Source organism: Halichoerus grypus, chromosome 10 (assembly GCF_964656455.1).
Source record: "Halichoerus grypus chromosome 10, mHalGry1.hap1.1, whole genome shotgun sequence".
Lineage (NCBI taxonomy): Eukaryota > Metazoa > Chordata > Mammalia > Carnivora > Phocidae > Halichoerus > Halichoerus grypus.
Window position 1 is genome coordinate 49136463 of NC_135721.1, and position 22506 is coordinate 49158968.

General features: G+C 38.8%; 1 protein-coding gene across 4 annotated transcripts in view; it reads left to right on the plus strand.

The window, feature by feature from the left end:
• The first annotated feature begins 457 nt into the window (after positions 1 to 457).
• The window catches only part of EXOC6B (exocyst complex component 6B), a 590843-nt gene continuing 568794 nt past the window's right edge, over positions 458 to 22506 (plus strand). For all 4 annotated transcript variants that reach the window (XM_078056409.1, XM_078056408.1, XM_078056410.1 and 1 more), the window contains exon 1: positions 458 to 691. Coding sequence is in view for 3 of the 4 variants with exons in the window: in XM_078056408.1 (XP_077912534.1) it covers positions 579 to 691 (113 nt within the window). In the remaining variant the exon portion in view is untranslated. The remainder of the gene's footprint in view (positions 692 to 22506) is intronic.

Sequence of the window (22506 nt, forward strand, 5' to 3'; positions counted from 1 at the left end):
CCTTTTAAACTACCAGGCCCAGTCTTTCTATGAATCCTTCACAGCCAGAACTGATCCCTGAACTCTATTCTCAGAACTGGCTCACAGCCACATTCTGTCTTATTTCTTAGTTTGGGGATTCTCCAGCTTTCTCCCCCTGAGAGCTTGTAAGATCGCTATCTGCAGAAACCCAGTTTGTTCTTTCTTATTTTTCGCGTGTACAGGGCCTTGTGCACTTTGTGGCAAGGGTCTTAAACAAGAATTTGTAGAATCAGTGCCATTGCCTGACTTGGTTACCGTTGCACATGCGGTGTCGTTAACTGTTCCTGGCTTATAGTGGCGTTTTCTACACGCATTTGTGGATTCAAAAAATAAATGAGCAGGACCCAGTCGGTCATTGCCCAGAGAACTACAGGTCCCAGCAGGCGTTGCGCGGGACGTCGGCGGACGCGGTGATGCAAGGGGGCGTGCCGAGCCCGAGGGAGGGGTCGTCCTGCGGGTAGCCGGAGGCTGGGGAGGCTCTGGAACCTAGGGTGAGAGAGGGAGCCAAAGGTGAGGGGAGCTGAAGGAGGGGACGCGCTGCCGGGCGCCCCCAGTCTATGGAGCGGGGTAAGATGGCGGAGGCGGAGAGCCTGGAGACAGCCGCGGAGCACGAGCGGATCCTGCGAGAGATCGAGAGCACCGACACGGCCTGCATCGGGCCCACCCTCAGGTACCCCGGGGACCGGGGCCACCGATGGGCGGGCACGGGCGGGACAGGGGCCAGGCTCCTTCAGGGCTCTGCGCCCGGCCGGCCGCCCGTAGGGCCAGCGCCGGCCCCTCCCTTCGAGGATCCCAGCGAGCGACCTCCACCCTCGGCGAGGCGGGTCTCCCTCCACAGCCCGGACGTGGGTCCCTCCTCGACCGCCGGCGCCCAAAGCCCAGTTACTCTGGAGGCTCCTCTTGCCTTCCTCCAGGCTGGGGCAGTCTTGGTTCTTCCTCCGAGGTTAGCACGGAGCTGGACGACTAGAGCGCGCCCGGCAGATGGTGGCTTTTAGCAGATTTTCCCCTTGGGGACATCACCCTTCCCCTCCGACTCAGACCCCATCCTGTCCTAGACATAAGTCCTGCTTAACAGACAAAACATAAATTCACCCACGGTCTGATGATCGGAAGTTAAATTCGTGCCTTCTTAAAATCACAGCCACTTCTCAGAAACGAGTTTCTGAAAATCTTAGGCCTGGAAGGAAGGAAGTTTCCCTCAACCCGCGCCCCTCTCCTGGGACGGGGTACTTGCTGAACCCTGTTAGTAGGAAGACCTTTTCCAAAGGTGCAGCCTTATGGTAGTCTCATCGTTGAGAAAAAGTTATTACCCCTTCTGCCTAGCCCCTTATACTCTTACTTTGCCCCCTCACCCCCATTTTATTTGTAGATGTTAAAACAAACCTCCACCTACCTCAACTTCGTGTATTTATCAAAACTCAGGCACCACTTACTATGTACAGTGCAAGACATTGTATTAAGCAATTTACAAATGAAACATTTCAATCGCAGAACAATCCTATTAGGTGGGTATTATTCTTCCCCTCATTTTACAGATGAGGCACAGAGATGTTAAGTGACTTGTCCAAGGTCACACAGAAAGTGGGGGAGTGATGATTCCTCCTCAGGCTGCCTCGATCCAGGGTGTGCATTCTTAATCTCTGTTGTTATGTCTCAATTGGTGGTTGTCATCTGTCTGTATTTCCTGTTAATTACTCACCAAATTCAATTTCAAGTCACCTTTCCCTTTCCCCTCTGTTTACTAGTGCCCTGGAACTAACTCATCTTCATCCTTTCTGTTGTACCTCCTGATCTCCATGCAGTCAGTAGATAGATAATTCTCCTACCCAGCTTGTACAGTTTTGGGACACTGTTCCTCCCTTCAAAAAAGGAGTTATTACTCACTGCTTTTTTTTTTTTTTTTTTTTTTCCCATAGGGAGAGTTGCCTTATGAAAGAGTGTTTGAATGAAGGAGGAGCAGGCTGGAGGCTTTACTCCTCATCTCCACCTGCACATATTTCTTCTCTCGGGCACGTTGTTAGCCTGTTTCCCTCTGTGCCTTCTCTGGTCATGACCATCCTGAGTAGTCCCTTTATTGTATTGGGATCATGACCGTCATACTCCTTTCTTTTCCCATTTTCTTGAGCTCTAAAGGGTGAATGATCCTTATTTCATAATCTTTTATAAAAGCTACAGACTACTTACTAGTATTCTAAGTGCATTATTAATGGTTATTAACATTGGGTTTTTATAGCACAAAATGTTACTGGAGTTACTGAGGTTGCTGTTTCAGTATTTTACTAAGAAATTTGGCTACTGAGCTGCAGTTCGCAGCCAAGCAAAGTTCCCACTGGAGCAGTTGGAATTACCAGAGTTTTTAGGAAGGATTCTTTATCAGAACACCATCAATATTGTCTTGAGTTGGTTGTGGTTTTCAATTGCTGTCGTTCTTGGTTTATATGATAAGTGACTTTAATTTAGTGTTATCAGTGTAGTTTGTTGTGATTTATTATGTTAACCCTCCACTGAATCATAATGCATAGCTGTTCAACTGAATTTCGGCCTATAATTTTCTAGTGTCTTGACTTAGGATATATGCATTATGGTTAAAATATGTTACCCATTCGCCCTAAAATTTGCTTCATTGTTATCACTGAGTTCTTTTTTCCCTAGAAGGTGGAGTTTTGTAGGGGTAGGTGGATTATGGGATCTTTTGCCCTAAGGGGACGTGGTTAAAAAAAAAAAAGGGTTTGAGAACGACTGCCCTATCCTACCAGTTTTAATTGCTTTTCCTGACTCCGTGGATCATTATTAGGGCCTCTTAATTTTTGGCCTCATCCTGTGTTTGGCAGGTAACCCTAAATCTTACTGTCATCCCCAAGATTCAAGCACTTGAACATCCTGTAATGCAAGTACTAGTACCTAGTTTTTGTCTTTAGTCTAGGTGGTTTCTGCCCATATTCATAGGGGATGATCTCACCGCTTTCCCTTATCCCATTCAGAGGCAGCAGCTTGCACAGACTTGATGTTTCAGAGCCCACGCCTTACCCTGGATGCCCCTCCATCATTATTATCCCCTCTGTTTTTCCATCACAGTCATTACATAGGTTTGATTAAGGCATTAGGCTCTCTTCCTTAACTTTCCCCTCAACTGTGAATCTCAAATTCCTCTACTGCTCTTCATAGTCCTTTTCATTTCTTCCATCTTTTGAAGTAGCATTTCTAAAGCACCAGATTCTTAGCTGTTCCTGAGCTGGGTTTTGTAACTGAAGAGGAACTAAAGAAGAGAAGAACAGTAGTTGTGGTAAATGTAAGATTAGTATACCCATCCCCACAATATCTGCTCTTCACAAAAATCCACTTAGCTACATTGCCTAACCAGTCTTTCCTTTGCCGGCTGTTGCTTGTGAATCATTACTTGCTTTCTTTCCCTTCTGGGATACCAAATTAGTCTTCCAGTCTTACCTGTTTTTGTTTGAGGAGCCACAGTGGCTTGACTTTTTCATTGTATAGCTCTCCTTATTTTAATCTTGAACAGTGCATGCAATGGTAGTCAATTCCCATATATCATAAGGGAGTGCCTCTCCTGTTTCACTGTATTCTGAAAGGCCCAAGCATATCCACACATATAGAGGCTGTTGCCTAACAAATTCTTTTGGGAAAGCAGCCGTCTCTTTCTTCCCTGTCTTCATCTTTTTTTTGTAAGATTTTATTTATTTATTTCACAGAGAGAGACACAGCGAGAGAGAGGGAACACAAGCAGGGGGAGTGGGAGAGGGAGAAGCAGGCTTCCCGCTGAGCAGGGAGCCCGATGTGGGGCTCAATCCCAGGACCCTGGGATCATGACCTGAGCCGAAGGCAGTCGCTTAACGACTGAACCACCCAGGCGCCCCTTCTCTGTCTTCATCTTAAAAATTATTTTGTTAGCTGCAAGTCCTAATTTTGCAGATGAGGAAAGAGGCCCATAAGATATTAGGGCCTGTCTTTTTTTTTTTTAATTTTTATTTTTAATTTCTTTTTTAAAAAAGATTATTTATTTGAGAGAGAATGCATGCATGAGTAGGAGCGGGCAGAGGGAGAGAAATTCAAGCAGACTCTGTGCTGAGTGCTAAGCCCATCGCGGAGCTCGATCTCACAACCCTGAGATCATGACCTGAGCCGAATTCAAGAGGTGGACACTCAATCGACTGCGCTACCCATGCACCCCAGGACCTGTCTTGTTTTTAAAATAATATTGATTCCTGCTCTGTAGTGCTAATACTAAAATGTTGATCAGAAATCACTCATGAACGATAGCTCCATATTTTCATTTTTCAAATCCCATCGCTTATTTCTAGTCTTCTTTCATATCACTATTCAGTAGAAGTCATTTCCTCATTTTGCTCTTTGGGTACTAGCAATTAACATTCAGTCTTTTATGCTATTTAAGATTTTGTTTTTAAGCTTTTAAATTTAACAGTGAAATATACAGCCTTTAAAAATATAGCTTTTTTGAGGGGTGCCTGGGTGGCTCAGTTGGTTAAGTGACTGCCTTTGGCTCAGGTCATGGTCCTGGAGTCCCGGGATCGAGCCCTGCATCGGGCTCCCTGCTCAGCAGGGAGTCTGCTTCTCCCTCTGACCCTCCTCCCTCTCATGCTCTCTCTCTCTCATTCTCTCTCAAATAAATAAATAAAATCTTAAAAAAATAATAAAAAATAAAATTCTTAAAAAAAACATAGCTTTATTGAGATATAATTAATACACCAAACAGTTCACCCCTTTAAAGTATATAATTCACTGGTTTTTAGTATATTCACAGAATTGTATAACCATTACCATAATTTAATTTTAGAACATTTTCGTCACTTCAACATCCATTAGTAGTCATTCTCCATTCTTTCCCCACTCCCCAGGCAATCACAACTTTCTGTCTTTATGCATTTGCCTCTTCTGGATATTTCATATAAATGGAACTGTACAGTGTGGGGTTGTGTGTGTGTTTGACTTAGCATAATATTTTCAGGGCTCATCCATGTGGTAGGTTGTGTCAGTACTTCAATTCTTTTTATTGTTGAGTAGTATTCCATTGTATGGATATACCACATTTTATTTATTCATGAGTTGATATTTGGGTTGTTTCCATTTGGGGCTGTTAGAACACTGCTTCTATGAACATGATTGTACTAATTTTTGTGTGGACATATGTATTCATTTCTCTTGGGTATATACATAGGAGTAGAATTTCTAGGTGAGCAGCCAGGCTCCATCCAGCATGGAGCCCACTGCGGGCTCAGTCGCACGACCCTGAGATCATGTCCTGAGCTGAAACCAAGAGTTGGACGCTTAACCAACTGAGCCACCCAGGCGCCCCTGCCAAACTGTTTTCTAAAATGTCAGCACCATTTTACATTCCCACCAACAATGCATGAAGGTTCCAGTTTCTCCACATTCTTGTCATCACTTCTTATGATTTTTTTTAATACTACTGATCTTAGTGGGTTTGAAGCTGCAGTTCACTCTAGTTTCGATTTGCATTTCCCTAATGGCTAATCTTTTCACATGCTTATTAGTCATTTGTTTATCTTCTTTGGAGAAAAGTCTATTCAGATCCTTTGCTCAGTTTTTAATTGGGTTGTCTTTCTATTGTTGAGTTGTAGGAGTTCTTTACATATTCTGGATATGTCTCTTACCTGATATATGATTTGCAAATACTTTCTTCCATTCTGTGAGTTGTTTTTTCATTTTCTTGATGGTATCATTTTCTGCACAGAAGTTTAATTTTTTGTAGTCCAGTCTATCTTAAAAATATTTTTTTTGCTTGTGCTTTCCTTTTAGACTTTTGCTTTATATATTTTGTTGTTACAAACCTGTACTATTGGTGTAGGGACAATTTTTTATCTTGATTATTTAACTAAGTTGTTTGTAAAGCTGTCTCTTACAGAAAACAAATTGGGATGTTTTCAGTTGCTGTTTTGTTCAATGTCATTTGATAATTAAATATGGGGACCTGTTTTCTGCATTTACTACTTTTGTGCCTTTGGCCACATGGCTTTGTTTTCCATCCTCTGCGTCCCCTCTTACCTAAGTTGTACAGAAACCAGTTAAGCAGAATCCTTGGTTCATGACGTTGTCATTATTGGCACATGCGTGGACCTCTTTAAGCTATTAATTATTTTTATAAGGAACTTAGCATTTGAGTGGGCAGATTTTTCTCTTCTGTTAAAATGGGGGTGATGCCGTGTACATTACAGGAACAGTATTTAAAAAAAAAAAAAGGAGATAAAGCATTCTTCATAGTACCTGCTATGTAGTAGTCACTCAGATAGTGTGAGTCATCTCCTGCCCTGTTACCTTTGAGTTTGCTCTGTGGACTTAAATATTTCTGTTTTGGGAGTTATGTTAGTTTAGTGGTTCTTCGCCTTTTTTTTTTTTCTTTACTCACCTATTTGAGGGATATAATATTCATCAGTGGTCAGACCCATGAAATAATTATTTTGGGATGGAGTGGAGAATGGAGGAGGAGATTAGGACACAGTTATAAAAGCCCCTCCAGGGACGCCTGGGTGGCTCAGTTGGTTGGGCGACTGCCTTCGGCTCAGGTCATGATCCTGGAGTCCCGGGATCGAGTCCCGCATCAGGCTCCCTGCTCGGCAGGGAGTCTGCTTCTCCCTCTGACCCTTCCCCCTCTCATTCTCTCTATCTCATTCTCTCTCTCAAATAAATAAATAAAAAAAATATTAAAAAAAAAAAAGCCCCTCCAGTGATTCTGATATAATCCTCCTTGACAATCAGTGAGGGGAAAGAGATGATCTCTCATTGCTGATTGCTTATTTTTAATAAGAGCTCCTTTTTTTTTATAAAGATTCTATTTATTTATTTGAAAGAGAGAGATAGAGAGAGAGCACAAGTAGGCGGAGCTGCAGGCATAGGGAGAAGGAGAAGCAGGCTCTCTGCTGAGCAGGGAGCCTGATGCGGGGCTCCATCCCAGGACCCCGGGATCATGACCTGAGCCGAAGGCAGCTGCTTAACCAACTGGCGACTGAGCCACCCAGGTGCCCCAATAATAGCTCCCTTTTAAAAGTAACATTTTTATATTTTAATTCTAAATGTTACATGACTTTCAAAAAGATAGAAGAAACAGACAACAAAAACTTAATCCTACCACCCTGTCAAAACTCTTATATTTGCATACTTTTTAACTTTTTCCGTATCCATTTTATTACATTAGGTATTAGAAGAGTACTATACTCTATGTACTATGTTATATACAGTTTCATACATTGTTATATATTATACAGCTATATCGTTTTAGTGGCTTTATCCATGAATTTACTCATTCAACAAATAGCAACTTTTATGCACCAGATATCCTTCTCGACTCTGCGGTACAGCAGGGAGCAAAACAGCCAAGTTCCTGCCCTGATGGACCTTAACATTCTTGTGGAACACTCACAGAATAAACAAGCAAACAGATGCATAAAGTAATGCTATTTAGTGATTAGTGTTATACACGGTCGGGTATTGTTTTCGATTAGGTGTTTAGAAAAAGTTGCTCTGGCAAAGGTTTGACTAGAGTGAAGGAGCAAGCCATGTGACTCTCCAGAAGTCTTTTCCAGACAGAGGGCACAGTTAGGTGTGAAAGCCCTCAGGAGAAGCATAATGGTGGGAGGCAATGGTAGGAGATCAGTCTGGGTCCAGATCGTGTAGACTAAGAAAGAGGCACAGGAGCGTTTTGAGCAGCAGAGTGACATGCTCTAACTAAGGTTAAACAAGGAACATTCTGGGTGCTGTGTGGAGATGGAGTAAGAGAGGAAAGAGGGAAGTCAGTCAAGGGGTATTTGCAGTAATGAGAGGCAAGAGGTGGCTGTGGCATGCAATAAAGTGTTGGGAGGAGGTGATAAGAAGTAGCTGGATTTAAAATACATTTTGAAGGTAGAGCCAAGAGGGGTGGGGGGGACCGGGTAACTGGGTAATAGACATTAAGGAGGGCACATGATGTAATGAGCACTGGGTGTTATAGAAGACTGATGAATCACTGACCTCTACCTCTGAAACCAATAATACATTATATTGTTAATTGAATTTAAATAAAAATAAATAAATAAAAAAAAGAAAGTAGAGCCAAAATGTTGGATTAATTATGAGGGTTGAAGGAAAAGAATCAAGGATGATTCCAAGGCTCTTGCTTAAGTAACTGGGTGAGTGTGGTTGCCATTTATTGGGATAGGGAGTAAAGGATGAGGAACTTTATTTTTTTTAATTTTTATTTTTTTAAAAGATTTTATTTTATTTATTTGAGAGAGAGAGAGAGAGAGAGCACAAGAGGGGGTAGGGTCAGAGGGAGAAGCAGACTGCCTGCCGAGCAGGGAGCCCAATGAGGGACTTGATCCCGGGACTCCGGGATCATGACCTGAGCCAAAGGCAGTCGCTTAACTAACTGAGCCACCCAGGCACCTGGAACTTTATTTTTCTTCATAGCACTTAAACTCCTGCTTGACACATAGGCTCCTCCATTCCAGGAGGGGAGAGATTTTGTTTCTTTTGTTTGCTGCTCTATCCTGGGAACCTGAAAGAGTGCCTGATGTACAGTTGGTGCTCAATAAATATTTATTGAATGAATAGAATACAAGAATTGTACCACAAACTGTTAATTATCTGGGGGTTGATTAACTGATTTGTAGATTAACTGTCTTAAAAAATATGACCAGGCTTTTGAGAAAAAATAAAACTGAACATCTGGAAAACTTCAACATATGTGTTTATTTTTTAGAGTTACATATAATTTTATAGTTCCTCTTTTTCTTCAGCAATCAAAAGTGTAATCTAAAATAATTGGCCCCTAAAACCTGTTTAGTATTTTGTGTCATGTTGTTAAAAGTTTGCAAATTTAAGTATGATAAATCTAGTGATTAAAATACTATAATCTAAGTGCACATTGTATAAATAAAGCTTAACATTCAGAAAATTAGAATTGTACATTAAATAAGTTTCATTACCATATGGAGTAGGAGAATGACTTTTTTGTGGTTTGATAAAGAGAAGTTAGGTTTTATTTTAATAATGTCATTGAATTTTTAAGCAAATTGGAAAAATGAAAAACTGAAAAAGCCGTCTTGTAGCTGATAAGACAGTACTGATTTGGTTCAATTAGCAACGGACTCTGTGTCTGATTTTTTTGAGCTAAATAAACAGAAATTTTCATTGAAGTTCTTCCAGTGGAAGGTTATTCTGATGTGTCATCTGATTAATTAGATTCAGACCACACAAACACTAATAGTCAGAGAGAAGTTAAATGGGAGGATAGTATTTGGCTGTCATTCCTTTGGTGAATATCAAGAGTTTATTAGTTATCAGATCCAATATATAATGCTGGTGAAACTGATCTCCTGGAAATATAATGTTGAAAATAAAAAAATGAATAGATGAATTATCTTTATTTGTCTGGATTTGAAATATTTTATTTAATTTTTCCTCCCATTCCCCCATTTCCCCATTTTATTAGTTTGTTGTTTATTCTTCTATTGTGTTCTTAATGCAAATATAAGCATTTATAATTTTATTTTCTCCCTTTTTCATACAATAAGTAATATGCTTTATGTATAGTTCTGCAGCTCATCAATATATTTTGGAGAGCTGACCATACCTTATGTAGAGGTTTTCCTTATTTTTAACAGCTACATAGTATTCCATTATGTGAGTCTACCATGGTCTATTCAGCCAGTCCCCTATTTTTGTATAGTGGGGTTATTTCTAGTCTTTTGCTGGACGAAATAATGCAGCAATGATTAACCATGAACATTTGTCATTTCTTCTTTATTTCTTTCTCTCTCTTTTTTTTAGAGAATGTGTGGGTGTGTGAAGGGAGGGGAGAGGCAGAGGGAGAGGGCACCCCCATTTGTTATTTCTTATTGTACTTTTCATACTTTATACTTTAGGGTAGATCCCCAGAAGAGTAATTGCTGGGGGAGGGGGAGTGGTGTGCCTGGGTGGCTTACTTGGTTAAGCATCTGACTTTGGCTCAGGTCATGATCTCAGGGTCCTCTTCTGCCCCTTTTGCCCCTCCCCCGGCTCATGCTTGCTTTCTCTCTCTCTCTCAAATAAATAAATAAAATCTTAAAAAAAAATTCTTTAAAAAGAAAGAGTGCTTGCTGGGTAAACTGGTGAATGTATATATAGTTTGGTATGTATTACACTCTTTAGAGGTTGGACTATTTTGCTCTCCCTCTAGCGTCTATGATATTGCTCATTTCTCCATAGTTCTTTCCACAAAGTGTGTATTAGACTTGATTTTTTGCCAATATGATAAATGTTAAATGGTATTTCAGTGTAGTTTTCATTGGTACTTTACTGAGTGAGGCTGAACATCTCTTCATATGTTTAAAGGTTTTTTTGTATTATCTCTGTGTGTGTGTGTACTGTCTATATTCTTTGCTTATTTTTCTGTAAAATTGGTATTTTTCTTTGATTTTGCAGCGTCAGTAAAGAACCTTTTGTTGTTATGCTTTGCTTAAATACACCAGGAGTATACAGAACGCAGTAAATTTTGATTACTAAAACAAAGAAACCATTGTTTTTTAAGGAATGAAAGCTTCAGACTTGCCTTTTCATTATTGTAGTTGCAAGGGGATATGAATAAGCAGACATTTTATTTTATTTTATTTTATTTTAAAATATTTATTTAATTGACACAGAGAGAGAGACAGCAAGAGAGGTAACACAAGCAGGGGGAGTGGGAGAGGGAAAAGCAGGCCTCCCGCAGAGCAGGGAGCCCGATGTGGGGCTCGATCCCAGGACCCTGGGACCATGACCCGAGCCGAAGGCATCGCCCAACCAACTGAGCCACCCAGGCGCCCCTAAGCAGACATTTTAAAAGAGAATTAAAAAAAATCTTATTTCAGGGGCTCCTGGGTGGTTCAGTTGGTTAAGCGTCTGCCTTTGGCTCAGCTCATGATCCCAGAGTCCTGGGATTGAGCCCCGCATCAGGCTCCCTGCTCAGCAGGGAGTCTGCTTCTCCCTCTTTCCCCACTTGTGCTCTCTCTCTCTCTCTCAAATAAATAAATAAAATCTTTAAAAAATATCTGGTATCAGGAGATTGATAATTTGAAATCAGAAGATTTGGCGGGGAGAATTGCAGTAACATTAGATAAGGCTGCTTTATATACAAATAAAATTCTTAACAAATCAGGTTGTCAGTATTTTAGTAAATTCCTTACCTTAAAATATTATGGCATCTCTTCACATATGAATTCGTTACAAAAAGTTATTGATAAGGACAATTATTTAGTATGGTTTTGAAAGCAGTTTAGAATTTTAGATGACGTTTATGACAATTTTAGTTTGGAATATGATATACATGAACTTTAACTAGGTTGTTGAGGAAAGCAAAGATTTTCTGATTCTTTACGTCATTGAAGTTGACAATTTATAGTATTTGCTAATGATATAATAATTTATTTAATCATATACCATAATCAAGCTTTCAGCTGAAGGCAACTTGAATAAATAAAATTAGTGAGTGGCTTATCTATGAAATTTGTGATTTGGGGTTGAGATGCTGAGCAATGATGACATTGTAAATTTTTTTTTTTTTTAAAGATTTTATTTATTTATTTGACAGGGAGAGACACAGCGAGAGGGGGAACATAAGCAGGGGGAGTGGGAGAGGGAGAAGCAGGCTTCCCGCTGAGCAGAGAGCCTGATGTGGGGCTTGATCCCAGGACCCTGGGATTATGACCTGAGCCGAAGGCAGATGCTTAACGACTGAGCCACCCAGGCGCCCCGACATTGTAAATTTGTTTGGGAGAAATAGCAGAGATAGTTGGGGGGGAAGACTTAGTAAAAATCAAAACTGAGTTACACACAGAGCTGAGCTTAAACACATGAGACTTGAGGTGATTATTAATAGGTAATTTCTTAGAGATTTGTTTCACGGTAGTGGGAAAGAAGAGTAAAGCCATTTTATTTATTTTTTATTTATTTTATTTTATTTTTTAAGATTTTATTTATTTATTTGACAGAGAGACAGTGAGAGAGGGAACACAAGCAGAGGGAGTGGGAGGGGGAGAAGCAGGCTTCCCGCCGAGCAGGGAGCCCGATGTGGGGCTCAATCGCAGGACCCTGGGATCATGACCCATCCTGGGATCATGACCTGAGCCGAAGGCAGACGCTTAACGACTGAGCCACGAGTAAAGCCATTTTAAAGTAGTATCTGCCGGAGTATTTAGAAAACAAAGACGACAGTTTGCTCAAAGACTCAGCAGTATTGCATGAACTTTGTTCCAGTATTTGAATGAAGGAGAATTTAGGGACAACAGTAATGAAATATTTTAATACTTTGGCTATTTTTGAAAAGCACTTTGTGATGTGTATCTATAAATTATATTTATTTTATAATTATATTTATATTATATTTTCCATTTCTGCAGAATTGTAAATGGTAGATGTTTTCCCCTAACTGCAGGTAACTTAATATTTCTGCCACATCTGACTAATCATCTCTTATTCTGGTTGACAGTTGACTGTTCTTTGTCTCTCTTTTTTTTCTGATTTTCCCCTTGCCTTGTTCTAGAAAGGAATTAGACAATTTCTAGAAATCTACATGATTTAAAAAGTGCACATAATAGATACATCAAAAATGGTGAGGAAATTGGGGTATGAGAAAACAAAGGTAGGAAGAAGACTATGAAGTCAAGAGCAATTAAAAGATTCATATTTGAAGGCCTGTACATTTTCTGAAGGTAGGCCATCAGTTTGGCTCTAGGCTTTCCAGCAGATAGTGCAAAAAAGAGACATGCTCTGTTATTTGAATCATGGTGTCGTAAAATTAAAAAGTAATTGCTTGGGCGCCTGGGTGGCTCGGTTGGTTGGGCGACTGCTTTCGGCTCAGGTCATGGTCCCGGAGTCCTGGGATCGAGTCCCACATCGGGCTCCCGGCTCGGAGGGGGGCCTGCTTCTCCCTCTGACCCTCTCCCCTCTCGTGCTGTTTCTCTCTCTCTCTCTCTCAAATAAATTAATAAATAAAATCTTACCAAAAAAAAAAAAAAAAAGTAGTTGCTTAAGGAGAAGCACAGCTATTCTTGGTTCAGAGTAACACCAGAGAACTTTCTCCCATATGTCCTCACAAAGAAGGCCCTGTATAATGTAACTTTAATATCCATATAGTAAATGCAGCAATATGTGACAGGCTGTTTCTTATATTGTCCTTTAGTGAAAGCATATGGCATAACCAAAATACAATTTAGTAAAGGCAGATCTGCAGGGAGCCAAAGGAATTCAGTTCTCTCCTGGTCTTGGCTTAATAAAGGCATAGATTTTATAATACCTATAGTGGAAGTTGAAAGTGCATTATCCCCCTGCCCTTTTATTTTTTGATCATTGATCACTTTGAGAATCTTATGAACTCTATCTCCCTTTCCTTAGTAAAATGTACATGTATCCAGTCTCCATGATTTCTGATGTGGAAGAGTATATGCATTGCATATATGCTGGTAAATTCTTCAGAAGTCCTACTTTTAATAGTCAAGGTTTTTGATAGTTAAAAAGAGTATCAGTAAGTTCAAGGTTATGTATTTTTTTGTCTGTTTTTCTGAATGTATCACTTGCCTCTATTTTTAATTAAGCACAGAGCTAAACCAGCTGTGGGTTGGATTAATACCTGTTTATGAAAATTGAAGAGGCTGATACAAGCCACCTTATTCCTCCAGAAGAAGTGGAGTGAGAGTATCCAATGATGAGGCAAAGATTCTTCTTTAGAAGTAATTTGGGATGTGTTCTAGCATTGAAATAAATGCTGTTAAGTCCACAATGATTTTATTTGGAATAATCTTAAATTTGATGTTAAAAAATAACCAACCCACCTTGGCCGTTTAAAAATTTGCCAATGAAGGGCGCCTGGGTGGCTCAGATGGTTAAGCGTCTGCCTTCGGCTCAGGTCATGATCCCAAGGTCCTGGGATCGAGTCCCGCATCAGGCTCCCTGCTAGGCGGGGAGCCTGCTTCTCCCTCTGCCTCTGCCTCTCTCTCTCTCTCTGACTCTCATGAATAAATAAATAAAACATTTAAGAAAAATTTGCCAGTGAATAAAGTAACCATAGATGTTTGCCTTAAGCTATACAATTTGGAATATACTGTCTGGAAAACGTATGCCTCACTAAGGAGGTTATTTACCTGGAACCTACCCTGTTCTAGGTTTATAAATTAAAAAAAAAGAAATACGCAACTCCAAGAGCATAATGATTGATAAAATAATTTTTTAAAAAAGATTTTATTTATTTATTTGAGAGAGTGAGCGAGAGAGAGCAGAAGCCAAGGGAGAGGCAGAGGAAGAGGGAGAAGCAGACTCCCCGCTGAGCAGGGAGCTAAATGTGGCGCTCAATCTCAGGACCCTGGGGATCATGACCTGAGCCCAAGGCAGACGCTTAACCGACTGAGCCCCCCAGGTGCCTGACTGATAAAAGAAATTTAAGCATGTGATATATATTTGTATAACTAAAATTTAGAACTTTGAAATACACATTATCTGGTGAAACATCCAAGTGAACAAGATCTCTCACAGTGCAACCAACTAGATTACCTTAATGTGATTTATGATGATACATATGGATTGAACTCTGTTACAAATACCTGCTTGCCTTTCAGTCTTGAAAATAATCACATTAACATGTACCTTGCACTGTAGTGAATTTACCCTTAGTCATGACTGTGGTTTGATAATCCAGATTGATCAGTGGATTAAAGCAAAAGTAAAAACAATGACAACAAACCTTTTTTTTAAAGAACAGTTCTATCATTTTTTGAGTTTTTAGATGCTTCCAGTGTTTAGAATGCTAGATAAATGTTCTCTTGTATGTTAGATAAATGATGAAGGCCATTTGCCAAAAATGATGATTTGGCTTACAAATACAAGCTCTTTCGCTATATTTGTTTTTGATTAAGAAGCTGTGGAGTAACACAGGCTTCTAATTTTGATTGTGCTTTTATATACTTGGAACATGACAAACTCTGTGACTAAAATACATCTTTTGGCACTATATTGTCTAATCGAGCACTGACATCTTGTAGTATGTTGCAAGCCAGGTGTCTTTACTCCTTTTGTTCTCAATATCTCTATTTTTGAAACTTGCTTCTTTGTTTTTCTCTTTTCAAATTGTACCTTTGTTTCTTTCCTTATATTTGTGCTTGCTTTTTGTTTTTGTACCCCTCTTCTATTTCCTGTAATTTAGAACTTTAAAACACATATTATTCAGCAAAACATCTGAGAAGACAAGAATTACCGCAGTGCAGCTAACTTCCACTTGCTGGGATAGCTCTACTGCCAATAAACAATAAAATTCTAAAGGTATTGATATAAAATATGATCTTATCAAGCAATAGGAATGAGTAAAAACAGCAGACATCGAGGTTGACTGAATCTATGTTATGAAACATTTTTGGTAAGGAGTTTGATTTTGGGAAAGACATGTTTGTGTAACATTTTTTTTTTAAAGATTTTATTTATTTATTTGACAGAGACACAGCGAGAGAGGGAACACAAGCAGGGGGAGCGGGAGAGGGAGAAGCAGGCTTCCCGCGGAGCAGGGAGCCCGATGCAGGGCTCGATCCCAGGACCCTGGGATCATGACCTGAGCTGAAGGCAGACGCTTAACGACTGAGCCACCCAGGTGCCCCTGTGTAACATATTTTTAAAAAAGGAAAGAAAAAAGGGGACTAGCCAAGCAATTTGTTTTTGATGAGGTAGAGGAATTTCTTGACATTTGTAAGGAAGAAGTGTACAATGACGATCTGTTGGCATTGGAGTAGTAAAAGTAAGAGGAAAGTGAAATGAGAAGAGCTCTTAAAACCCAAAGAAAAATAGGCTATTAGAAGCATTTTAAATGGTAAATGTGGCTGTGACTATATACATTATTTGCTTTTTTAAAAATTAAAATTTTCATTTTGAGATAATTGTAGATTCATGTGCAGTTGTAAGAAATAATACACAGATCCCTTGTACCTTTACCCAGTTTCCTACAATGGTAACATTTGGCAAAACTGTAGTACACTATATCATGACCAAGATATTGACATTGTGTCTTCAAGGTCAGGATTTAGAATACTTCCATCACTACAGGGATCCCTTACATTGCCTTTTTACAGACACAACCACTTTCTTTTTGTCTCCATCCCTTCTTTAGCCCCTGACAACCACTAATCTGTCTTCTATTTCTATAATTTTGTCATTTCAAGAATGTTATATAAATGGAATCATACAGTATGTAACTTTTTGGAATTGGCACTTCTCACTCAGCATTAATTCCCTGGAAATTCATCCCAGCTGGTGTATCTATAGTTTGTTCCTTTTTATTGCTGAGTAGTATTCCACGGGATGGCTGTGCCACAGTTTGTTCAGTTATTCACCCATTGAAGAAGATCTGGGTTGTTTCCAGTTTTTGACTATTAAAAGTAAAGCTGTTATAAACACTTGTGTAAAGGTTTTTGTGTGCACATATGTTTTCATTTCTTTTGGGTGTATACCTAGGCGTGGAATTGCTGGGGCATATGGTAACTCTATGTTTAACTTTTTGAGGAACTGCCAAACTTATTTTCCAAACTGTCTGTACCATTTTACATTCCCACCAGCAGTGTGTGAGGGTTCGAGTTTCTTCAGATCCTTGATAGGCTAGCATTTGGTATTGTCACTGTTGTATTTTAGTTATTCTTTTTTTTTTTTTTTTTTTTAATTTATTCATGAAAGTCAGAGAGAGAGAGAGAGGCAGAGGCAGAGGGAGAAGCAGGCTCCCCACCTAGCAGGAAGCCTGATGCAGGACTCGATCCCAGGACCCTGGGATCATGACCTGAGCCGAAGGCAGACGCTTAACCATCTGAGCCACCCAGGTGCCCTATTTTAGTTATTCTGATAACATGTATAGTAATATCTCATTGTGGTTTTAATTTGCATTTCCCTAATTGCTATTTATGTTGAACATATTGTCATATGCTTATTTGCCATATGTATATCCACTGTTTTGAATTACCTCTTCATGTCTTTTGCCCATTTTCTAATTAGATGTTTTTTTAATGTTGAGTTTTTGAGAATTCTTGATGTATTGTAGATACTAGTCTTTTGTTGATATGTGGTTTGCAGGTAGTTTATTCCATTGTATAGCTTGTCTTTTCACTCTCTTAACAGGATCTTTTGCAGATCAGAAGTTTTTAATTTTGATGAGGTCTAATTGATCAATTTTTCCTTGTATGAATCATGCTTTTGGTGTCAATTCTAATACCTCTTTGCCTAGCCCTAGATCTTGAAGATTTTCTCCTGTTTTTTTTTTTCCTAAAAGTTTTATAGTTTTACTAAAATGTAACATCTATGATCCATTTTGAGTTAATTTTTGTAATTTTGTAATTTTTGTGTAAGGATTGAGATTTACTTCAAAGATTTTGTTTTTGTCTATGGATGGCTAATTGCTCTAGTACCATTTATTGAAAAGGTTGTTTTTCCCCTACGGAGTAGCTTTTGCACCTTTGTCAAATTTCTTGGGGGGGCACCTGGGTGGCTCAGTGGGTTAAGCATCTGACTCTTTTTTTTTTTAAAGATATATCTATTTTTAGAGATAGGGAGAGAGACAGAGAGAGAGCATGAGTAGGAGGGGCAGAGGGAGAGGGAGAGAGAATCCCAAGCGGACTCTGTGCTGAGCCCAGAGCCCAACGTGGGGCTTGATATCACAACCCATGAGATCATAACCTGAGCTGAAATCAAGAGTCTGCCGCTTAACTGACTGCACTGCCCAGGTGCCCCTTAGCGTCCCACTCTTGATTTCGGCTCAGGTCATGATTTCAAGGTCGTGAGAATCAAGCCCTGCATGGGGCTCTGCTCTGGGCATAGAGCCTGCTTAAGATTCTCTCTCTCCCTCTCCCTCAACCCCCTCCCTCCCCACTCGTGCTTCTCTCTTTCTCTAAAACAACAACAACAACAAATTTCTTGGGCATTATTGGTGTGGGTCTATTTCTAGGTTCTTTCTTTTGTGTTGATCTGTGTGTCTGTTCCTCTGTTAATATCAGTCTTGATTACTGTTTTGATATTGGGTAGACTAATTCCTCCCACTTAAATCTCTTTCAAAAGTTTTAGCTAATTTTTTTTTTAAAGATTTTATTTACTTATCTGACAGAGAGGGACAGCGAGAGAGGGAACACAGCAGGGGAGTGGGAGAGGGAGAAGCAGGCTTCCCGCTGAGCAGAGAGCCCGATGCGGGTCTTGATCCCAGGACCCTGGGATCATGACCCGAGCTGAAGGCAGACGCTTAACAACTGAGCCACCCAGGCGCCCCAAGTTTTAGCTAATTTAGTTCTTTTGTTTTTCCATGTAAAATTTAGAATATTCTTGTCTATATCTACAAAAATATCTTGCTGAGATTTTGATAGGAATTAGATTAAGCCTCTACATCCTATTTTATAGAGAATTGACATCTTTACTTCATGAGTCTTTCAATCCATAAGCATGGAATGTCTCTCAATGTATTTAGCTTTCTTTAGGCTTCTTCTCATCAGCATTATGTAGTGGTTAACATACAAAGTGAGTATGTGTTTTGTTAGAAAAGTGATTATAAATGGTATTATGTTTAAAATTTTGGTGTCATTGTGTTTGTTGCTAGTATATAGACATATAATTATTTTTTTGTATGTTTATCTTGTATCTTTGTGACTGCTGAACTCACTGGTATAGGAATTTTTTTTTGTAGATTCCTTGGAGTTTTCTATGTAGATAATAGTGTCATCTACAAATAGGGACAGTTTTAGTTCTTTTTTTTTTTTTTGCTCTGTATGCCTATTCTTTCATTTTTTTTCACTGTCTAGAACTTCTAGAACTATGTTGAATAAGACTGGTGAAAATGGACATCTTCGCCTTTTTCCTGATCTTAGAAAGCATTCAGGTTTTCCCCCAGTAAATATAGCATTTTAAGGTTTTTGCAGTGCTTTTTATGAAGCTGAGAAAGTTCCCTTCTATTCCTATTTTCTGAGAATTTTATCATAAAAGAATGTTGAATTTTGTCCAGTGCTTTTACTGCATTGATTATATGTTCATGTGATTTTTCATCTTTACCTTGGTGGATTACATTGACTGATTTTTTTTTTTTTAAGATTTTTATTTATTTATTTATTTGACAGAGACACAGCAAGAGAGGGAACACAAGCAGGGGGAGTAGGAGAGGGAGAAGCAGGTTTCCTGCAGAGCAGGGAGCCCGATGCAGGGCTCGATCCCAGGACCCTGGGATCATGACCTGAGCCGAAGGCAGACGCTTAACTACTGAGCCACCCAGGCGCCCCTACATTGACTGATTTTTGAATATTGCATGAGCCTGCCTCCCTGAAATAAACCTAACTTCGTCATTGTGTATATTCCTTTCTTTTTTTTTTTTTTTTTTAAGATTTTAATAATTTATTTGAGAGAGAAAGAGAGAGCACGAGCAGGGGGAGGGGCAGAGGGAGAGGGAGAGGCAGACTCCTCGCTGAGCAGGGAGCCTGATGTGGGGCTTGATCCCAGGACCCTGGGATCATGACCTGAGCTGAAGGCAGACACTTAACACTTAATTTGCCAGTACAAATCTTCCTTGACTTATGATGGGGTTATGTCGTGATAAAACCCCATCATAAATTGAAAATTCCGTAAGTTGAAAATGCATTTAATACACCTAACCTACCTAACATCATAGCTTAGGCTAGCCTACCTTAAATATGCTTGGAAAACTTAACATTAGCTTACAGTTGGGCAATATCCTCTAATTCACAGTCTATTTTATAATGAAGTATTGAATTTCTCATATAATTTATTGAATACTGTACTGAATGTGAGAAACAGAATGGTTGTGTGGGTTCAGAGTGGTTGTAAATGTATTGGTTGTTTATACTCATGATTGCATGGCTGACTGGGAGCTGCACTTACTGCTTCTGCCCAGCACCCATGAGTGAGTATTGTACTACATATCACTAGCCTGAGAAAAGATCAAAATTCAAAACTTAGAGTATGGTTTCTACTGAACGTGTGTTGTTTTGCACTATTGAGTAAAGCTGAAAAATTGTAAGTCAAACCATGGTAAGTGGGGAACTATCTATTTCTCAGGGATTTTTGTGTTTATGAGGGCTATTGGTCTGTAGTTTGATTGATTGACTGATTGATTGATTGTCTTCTGGTTTTGATGATAGGGCGTACTAGCTTCCTAAAATTATTTGGGAAGTGTTAAACCCTCTTCTATTTTCTGGAAGAGATTTTAGAATTGATGTTAATTCCGCCTTAAACATTTTGTAGAATTCTCCAGTGAAACCATCTAGGTCTGAAGATTCCTTTTTTGGGGTATTTTTAATTACAAATTGATTTTTCTTCATAGTTCTAGGACTGTATAAATTGCTAGTTTGTATTGAGTGAATTATGATAGTTTGTGATTGTCTAGGAATTGTTTATTTTATCTAAGTTGTTAAATTTATGTTAAAAGAGTTCTCTTTTATTATCTTTTTGATGCTGCAAGCTGTGTGGTGATATCTCTGGTTTCATTCCTTATATTGGTAATTTTATCTTCCCTTTTTTTTCTTTGTTACATTTTGTCAATTTATCTTTTCAAAGAACCAGATTTTTTTCATTGATTTTTTTCTATTTTTCTGTTTTTAATTTAATTGATTTCTGCCTTTATCATTATTATTTCCTTCCTGCTGCTTGTCTTTTAAACTTATTTTTACTCTTTAGGTTCTTGATATATAGGAGCTTAGATTACTGATGTGAGTAATCTCTAAAGTATGCATTTAAAGCTGTAAATTTCCTTCTCAGCATTGCTTTACCTGTGTCCCGTAAATTTTGGTATGTTGTATTTTCATTTTCATTCAGTTTAGTATATTTTTCGATTTCTCTTTAGACTTCCTGTTTGACCCATGAATTATTTAGAAGTGTGTTGTTTACTTTCCAAGGGTTTGAACATTTCCTGTTATCCTGTTATTATTGATTTATAGGTTGATTCCATTTTGGTTGGAGAACATATTTTGTTTGATTTCAGTTCTTTTGAATTTGTTGGGTTTGTTTTATGGCCCACAGTATGGTCTTTCTTGGTATATATTCTGTGCACACTTTAAGAGAATGTGCATTCCGCTGCTGTTGGATAGAGTGTTTTACAAACATTCATTAGATCCCATTGGTTGGTGGTGTTATTATGTTCTATATCCTTGCTGATTTTTGTCTATTTCTGTCAGACCCGAGCCGAAGGCAGACTCTTAACGCTGAGCCACCCAGGCGCCCCTCATCCTTTTATTTTTAACTGGCCTCTATCATTATATTTGAAGTGATTTTCATATTGGTAGCATATAGTTGTATTGTGTTTTTTAATTCACTTTATCAGTTTCTGCCTGGTGTATTTAGAACATTTACTTTTTATGTATTATTGATATGGTAAGGCTTAACTACTGTTTTATTTGTTTTCTGTTTATTCTCTCCTTTTTTGTTTCTCTGTTTTTCATGCCTTCCTTTGAGTTACTAGTGTTTTTGAGTATACCTTTTTGCATAGCTTTTTTGGTGGCTTCTCTAGGTGTTAACATTATTTATATGTAACTTATCATAGTTTACTAGTGACATCGTGTTACCAGTTTAAGTGAGGTATAGAAATCTTACCTCCCTTTATGTCCCTTTATTCTTCTTTATTTATAATATAATTCTCTTAAATATTTCTTCTACAAACATGTAGAACCACATCATTGTTTTAAATTTGCTTCAAGCAGCAAACCTAATTTACAAAACTTAACAAAAGTAAAGCCTATTGTATTTACCCATATTTTTGCTTACTGTGTTATTTTTCCTTTCTGATCTTCCGAGATTTTTTTTTTTAAATCATTTCCTTTCTGTTTAGAGCACTTCCTATAGACATTCTTATGGAGTAGGCCTGCTGGCAACAAATTGTCTTTACATGAGAATGGCTTAGTTTTCCTTCACATGAAAATGTCTTGAGGATATTTCTGCTGGGTGTGTGCTTCTGGTTTGACAATTCTTTTATTTCAGCATGCGTTGTGTGACTTTTTTCTGGCCTCCATGGTTCTGATGAGAATTTGCTATCATTTAAGTTGTTTGTTCTCTATAGCAAAGGTGTCATTTTTCTGCGGCTACTTACAGTATTTTTGTCTTTAGTTTTCAGGAGTTTAATCCATGTGTTTTGGTGTGGATTTCTTTGGGTTTATTCTGTTTGGGATTCATTGAGCTTCTTGAGTCTGTTGGTATATGTCCCTTGCCAACTTGAGGTTTTTATCTATTATTTCTTCAAGTACTTTCTCACCCCACTTTCTTTCTGTTCTCCTTCTGGGACTCTGGTGACACATATATTAGATCTTTTGTACAGTCCAACAGCCCCTGAGGCTTTGTTTATTTCTTTCAGTTTTTTTTTTCCCACATGTTCAGATAATATAATTTCTATTGTTCTGTGTTTTGGTTCACTAATTCTTTCCTCTGTTCCTTCCATTCTACTCTTGAGCCCATCCACTGAGTTTTTATATTTTTCAGTTCTAAACTCTACATTTGGTTACA